Below are 6,476 nucleotides of genomic sequence, written 5' to 3' on the forward strand. Positions count from 1 at the left end.
ATATGTTTGCCAACCATTGTAACGCAGTCAAAGGAAAGTATTTTCTTTTGGAGGTGTGAGTAATTGCAAGGAAGTGAATCAGTGAAGGGCTGGCATCAGGAAATTAGTTTGTTGGCATACTTTAGAACAGAGGAGACTTGTTGGTGTGCTGCTACAAAATGTAATACTTGAATAACAACATCCCAGTGAGCACGAGACAGAAAAATATGTATTTTACTCAGAAATACATATTTTCAACGGCTTTTGCTCAAAGGGATAGCCCTCTACATAAAGCATTATATATGACTCGAACTGAAACTAGTTTTACAAAGCTAAACCATAGAGCTCCCCTATAATATGATGTTCTAATTATTTTTTATCTAACACTCAAAAGTGGAATCAAATGATGTCATGGCGAAATGTGTTAGAGTCTTTTCTCATGCACTAATGAGAGAATCCTGACAGAGCAGATGCATAGCTCTTCAACTCTCTAAGCAGGTAGTCCTTGGCAACAAGACGTCCATCGGGTAATACTCACACCCTCCATCCATCCTCAGCTTGATGTAGTAGTGATGAAGCACGAGTCTCTTTTTTGTTGGAAGTACAAATGTATTGATGTAGCCTACAGCCAGCAGGGCATATAAAAATGTAACTAACATCTTCAATACAAATCTGTTGAAATATCCGTTGTTTATAAATGTACCATTATGCTGTACATTCGTTTGCTCCGTTTTTCCTGACAAAATCAGACACTGAGGGACGTTTTAACTGAATGATATGCTTTATTGACATCTGCTGGACACAAGTTGACAATGCAGTCATGAACATCAGCCCGCACTATGTTTCCTTTCAGCCAATCAGCAACCTTGCTTACAGTCACTGACGGTCATAGTTCATTCCAACATGGCGGAATTTCACGGCTAGCATGTGAGCTAGTTAGCCAAGTAGCTGAAACACTTGGGGGGAAATAGATTTGTGGATTGTACTCTGCATAGGAAATTAAGTCTTCAGATATGTAGCAACATATACATCAGAAAAATGTTTCGTTTGAGAGGAAATATCATGGGATCATCGTTGTCTTTACAGAAGGTTGGTTATCAACAGAAGCGTTGTCCCTTGGTCATGATTCTCAGTACCATTATCGTTATACATTAGTCATTCGACGAAGGCGTCTTCTGTAAGGGATAGTTGTGTTAAATTGATTGATTTTAAATTGATACAGACCGTTAACCGGGTTAGTGTTCCCCACACGACTACATCTCCATGTTACAGCGTTTGTTTACGGGAAACCGATGACTACTTGTGCTAATCAGCTATCTGTATCTCCTAACACCTGTAAACGGAAGATGTGTTGTTACTGAAAAATACTGCTAAAACTGGTTAAAAAGGTGTAGAATAAGTGTGCATTTTGTATTTATGAAATTATTTTGATGTGATATGAAAGTAGAAGACTTGTGTTTCTAGAACCGTAGCGCAATTGCGAATCGATTCTATTTGGCTGTTTTGTCCAATATTGGACTAAAGGTACATACCATTACTCTTTATAGTCCACGGACATTGGCTACGTGTTCTGTTTACGGGCGAATTGACTCTGGAAGCCAAAACAGCCAAATACTCCATCTACACGCATGTTGGTTCTAGAAACATAAATCCTCTACTTTCATATCATATCAAAATAAGAGGCAGATGAGCATAGCTCCCGAAGGGGGAAATGGAGTCCCTAGATAAAGCAAGTACAATATGGGTGTCAGGGATGGAGCGACAGTATAATCATAAGGAGACTTGGAAAACAGAGAGGGAGAAGAGGTCTAAGAGAGTGAGGGAAGAAGAGGGTGAGCTTGAGTCGGATAAAAATGGTGGGGGGGGGGGGGGGGGGGGGGGGAGATGGTTTGTCAAAGAAGAATGGTATAAAGTGTGAGCTGAAGACAGGAGGAGAAATGGAAGTGAATGAGGGTGAAGCATCGGAGGTGGTAGGTGCGGTAAAGTCATCGGAGACCGAGGTATGCACAGTAAAGTTATCGGAGACCGAGGTATGCACCGAGGATCAGGATGAAGAAGAGTCTGTGAAAGTAGGAGTGAAGTTTATGGGAAAAGTGAACTCTTGCCTTTTGGCTGATCCATTTGTGGTTTCAAGGTGGGTGAAAAACGAGTGTCATGTGGAATCAGGGAGGGTAACTAAAAGTGGTCTAGTGATAATCGTTTGCTTCAGTTGGGCAGAGGAAGAATGCGCTCGAAGTAAAACAAATGGGGGCAAGAAAAGTGAACTGTTTTGTTCTCAAGAAAAGGGCACCAATGAAAGGAGTGATAACTGGGGTAGCAGTAGATATAAATGTTGACCAGCTGAGGGCAAATTTTCCCGGTGTATGTGATACTCATCGTTTGATGCGACGCAGACAGTGGGGAAACGGAAGAGTCGTCTGTTCTTTTGAGTTTTGAAGTTGAGTCTTTGCCCGGCAGAGTGAAGTTAGGATATATAAGTTATCCTGTACGAGCCGAATACATTACGATGTTACAGGTGTCAAGTTTATGGGCATGTGGCAGCAGTGGGTAGGAGATAGGGTCCAAGGTGTGAGAAATGTGCATAAGGGCATGAGACAAAGGGATGTGTAGTATTGGGGAAAGTAGTGGAATGTGTTTATGTAGCTGGGGATCAGAAATGTCACTTGTGAGAGAGGAAGGTTGAGGTTTAGCACAGGTAATTAGCACAGGTAGTCAACTGTCTTCTGTCTGTTTTCCGTGAACTCACTGTAACATGGAGGTATGGCCATGTGACAACACTAACCCTATAAAGGTGTGTATCAATTTAACATTTCACTTTTTTGTACATTTATTTCTTGCTGATATGAAAGATAGGTTCCTTATGCTTCCAAAACCGTGGTGGGTGTTTATGTTCAGACCGAGTGTCGGGGCTCATAAGAAAACTCCCCCATACAGAAGAGGCCTTCATCCAATGACTCTTATATGTAATATAAAGGAACTGAAAGTCATGATCAAAGGATAGCTAGCTACTAGTTCTCATTCCCCAAGCCTACACTCCTTAACAGTACATTTTTTTAACTAGCTAGCTAACTACCTACCACACCATCCCATTTCTCTCTCACCCTTCTCTTTCATTATCACATGATGGTGATGAAATGAGGCAATATGTTTTGTATTTCTACCAGCTGTGTGTCCTGTACCTGGGAGGGCGGATCTCTCAACAGTTTCAACTGGCGCGGGTAAAACCTTACCTCAGACTAGGAACTATCTGTAGAGTCACAACTGAAGTTGGATCAACCACTCCAACTCCTCCTACTCTGAATACCTCAGCCACCACAGACAGTAGCCCTGAGTCTAGCTCTGGCCACTGTAGCTCTGACCCCCCTCCTGCCAAGGCCGTTGGCCCTCCACTCACCCCCACCCATTGTTGTATGAGCGGTTGCCATAACTGTGTGTGGATTGAACACGCAGAGCAGCTCCTAGAGTACTACCGTAACGGAGAGTTTGGGAAAGAGAGTGCCCTGGCTGCTATTGAGGAGAACGTATCAGATGAGAACCTGAAAGCCTTCCTGAAGATGGAGATCAGGATGATGATGAAGAAGTAGACTCTTTTTTTTGTGTGTGTGTGTGTGTGTGTGTTTGTGTGTCTGTGCAGAGAGGAAATGGGGACATTGAGGGCCTTTTGACACTATGCAGTTTAAAACCACTCCCTCAGATTTGAATACTGGTATGCAGTTTATAGTACATGTCTATCAAACTGTCATTTCACTTAGTCATGGACATTTCAACTAGTTTTTGTCATCGCATAATATTGCATATTCTAACCTAATCTATAGTATTTTACATGTGTATATCATGTATGATTTATAATTTAATTAATGCATAAATATAGCCTAGTGCCGTAGAAGCCTACTTTGTTGAGGCATTCAATAATTGTAGGCCTAATGGTTTAAATGTTCACATAATCACAATACATTTGATGTTTAATTTATTTATGCCGTCTGACAGTGTGTTACTTTCTGCTATGCTGTGACAAATGAAGCTTAAAAATAAGTTTCCCTGACACTTGAAATAGAATACGCACAGTTATGTTTGGATGTAAACATTTTTAGGTGTATGGATTGATTTTATTTTATTTTAGTTGGTGGTGGATGAATTGTTAATTATTTAAATATAAATTGTAAGTGTAGGTTGATGATGGACAACATTTGGTTTGAAATAAATATTGTACTTGTGTGACTGAATGAACTCTCATTTCCTTTGACCATCTTGACTCTGATATGATATTGACCACTGTAGGGTGGTCTAGTTCAATACTACAGAGTTATCATCTGTTGAATAACAAATACTTTTTGACACCTCTGACATTCACGTTTTGTTTCCATGTGAGAATAAATGCACAGGAAAGGGGCATTGGGGACATGTAGCATTGTGACATGGGCACTTAGCGGGAAGGGGCATTGTGACGTAGCATTATGACTTGTAGCATTGTGACATGGGCTCTTGGCAGTACGGGCATTATGACATGTGGCATTGTGACATGTAGCATTGTGACATGGACACTTGGCAGTAAGAGGCATTATGACATGTGGCACTGTGACGTAGCATTATGACATGTAGCATTGCGACATGGGCACTTGGCAGTAAACAACATTACAACCAGCATAATCTTTCATTTTTTCCATGACATCATAGCCAACTGGCTTGATCACCCTAAAGAATATCTTATGTATAATCCCCCCCAAATAACCCAGATCAAACAATAACCGTTCTCAGAAAAAGATTTAGAAAGATGCCAGAGTTTCCTACTTGGATGACTCTTTCAAAACAATTTTTCCCAGTCGGAGCTTGTTTTTGTTAAGAGTTTCCAGTTGTCTTAATCGCACTGAAGTCGGAAACCAGAGATTTCTGATTTTACAGTTGTGAACGTGGCAGCACTCTACACTGCTGGACAACTACTGATTGACTACAGCTCAGATGAATGAAGCCAACTCAGTGGTGTTTGGTGAGATCGATACCTGGGAGTTTACAATGCTATACACTCTGAAATCATTATGTATCCATGTCTTATGTCACTTAACCTATGCCTTGTCTAGCAAACATAATGGTTAGCCACCCCATGTAGTATTCATCTAGTCTATTGTATTTATTTTACAGTAATGGTATTCACTTCAAAAATAGGATTGTAGTACAATACATGGAATGTGCTACGGACAACATGAAACTAAATATCTCAGGTCAGAAAGAACAATAGTCAATGCCATAGGCCTACTATTCTTGGATTCTGATGAATATCACATGCTGACATGGTATTGATGCAGAGGAGATGGTATTGATGCAGAGCCACATGCAGTCTATTTGGTCTGTCATTCATTTAAAAGCTAATGCATGTAGATGATGAGCAAAATTGAAAACCGATTGGCCAATAACTACTGAGGTGAAATAATCCCGGCCTCACTGTGGGTTTACCCAATGTAATTAATTAACCAGAGAACCAGAGCCAGCCACTATAATCCCCAACTCCAGTCAGAGTAATTGTTTTCTGTTCTTCAGAGTGAGGGAGGGGGGCTGCAGGCAGTCATGTGAGCAACCATCCGAGAGCATATGGAGTGTCTTTAGAGTGAGGTACAAGTGAGTAATCTGGTGAGTAGCCTACCATGAAGACACTCACTGTAGAGGATTAGCCTATTTGGTGCGTTGAGTAATAGATCAGTCAATCTGAGATACTCCTGAGGGATGGGCATTGAGGCTTTGGTGACACCCCTTGGCCAGGCCAGATGGATGGAGAGAGGGTTACGTAAAAGGTGGGAGGGCTGGTCAGTAGGGCTAGGACTGGAATGTTCTGGTCAGCAGGGCTAGGACTGGAAGGTTCTGGTCAGTAGGTATTGGACTGGAATGTTCTGGTCAGTAGGTATAGGACTGGAAGGTTCTGGTCAGTAGGGATATGACTGGAAGGTTCTGGTCAGCAGGTATAGGACTGGAAGGTTCTGGTCAGTAGGTATAGGACTGGAAGGTTCTGGTCAGTAGGGATAGGACTGGAAGGTTCTGGTCAGCAGGGCTAGGACTGGAAGGTTCTGGTCAGTAGGGATATGACTGGAAGGTTCTGGACATATGGAGAATCTTCATTACCATCCAAGTCAATAATGTATTATTAGCTACATAATTCATAATCTCTCGTGACAGTTTTCTCATTAAATCCAGGAACTGATTTGGTTCTGGGTGCCACGATGACATCATTCATCCAGTTGATTAATCCACACCTCCATGCAATGTGGTATCCCTTATTATGTCTCCATTTAGTTTGAAGGATTTTGAAGACTGTAGATAAAAGACCATTGAAGGTGTCATCTTGGATTTCATGTATGGAAAACATGCTAGAATACAATCAACACTAAATGCATTCAAGTTATTGCTGCCTTAGCGCTCTAATTAACTTCCATCCATCTCCCTTCACCCCCTCTTCTGCTCCCCGCCCCTTCACAAGGGTCCCCCTGACTCCCGTCCCCTGACCCCCACCC

General features: G+C 41.8%; 1 protein-coding gene across 1 annotated transcript; it reads left to right on the plus strand.

Moving 5' to 3' along the window:
• The first annotated feature begins 848 nt into the window (after positions 1-848).
• On the plus strand, positions 849-4,202 carry LOC129828627 (oxidoreductase-like domain-containing protein 1). Its single transcript, XM_055889712.1, has 2 exons — positions 849-1,068; positions 3,144-4,202. The coding sequence occupies exons 1-2, from the start codon at positions 1,018-1,020 to the stop codon at positions 3,561-3,563; spliced, it is 471 nt and encodes a 156-aa protein (XP_055745687.1). The 5' UTR covers positions 849-1,017; the 3' UTR covers positions 3,564-4,202.
• The last annotated feature ends 2,274 nt before the right edge of the window (positions 4,203-6,476 follow it).

The sequence above is a fragment of the Salvelinus fontinalis genome, chromosome 30 (genome assembly GCF_029448725.1).
Source record: "Salvelinus fontinalis isolate EN_2023a chromosome 30, ASM2944872v1, whole genome shotgun sequence".
NCBI classification, from domain to species: Eukaryota; Metazoa; Chordata; class Actinopteri; order Salmoniformes; family Salmonidae; genus Salvelinus; species Salvelinus fontinalis.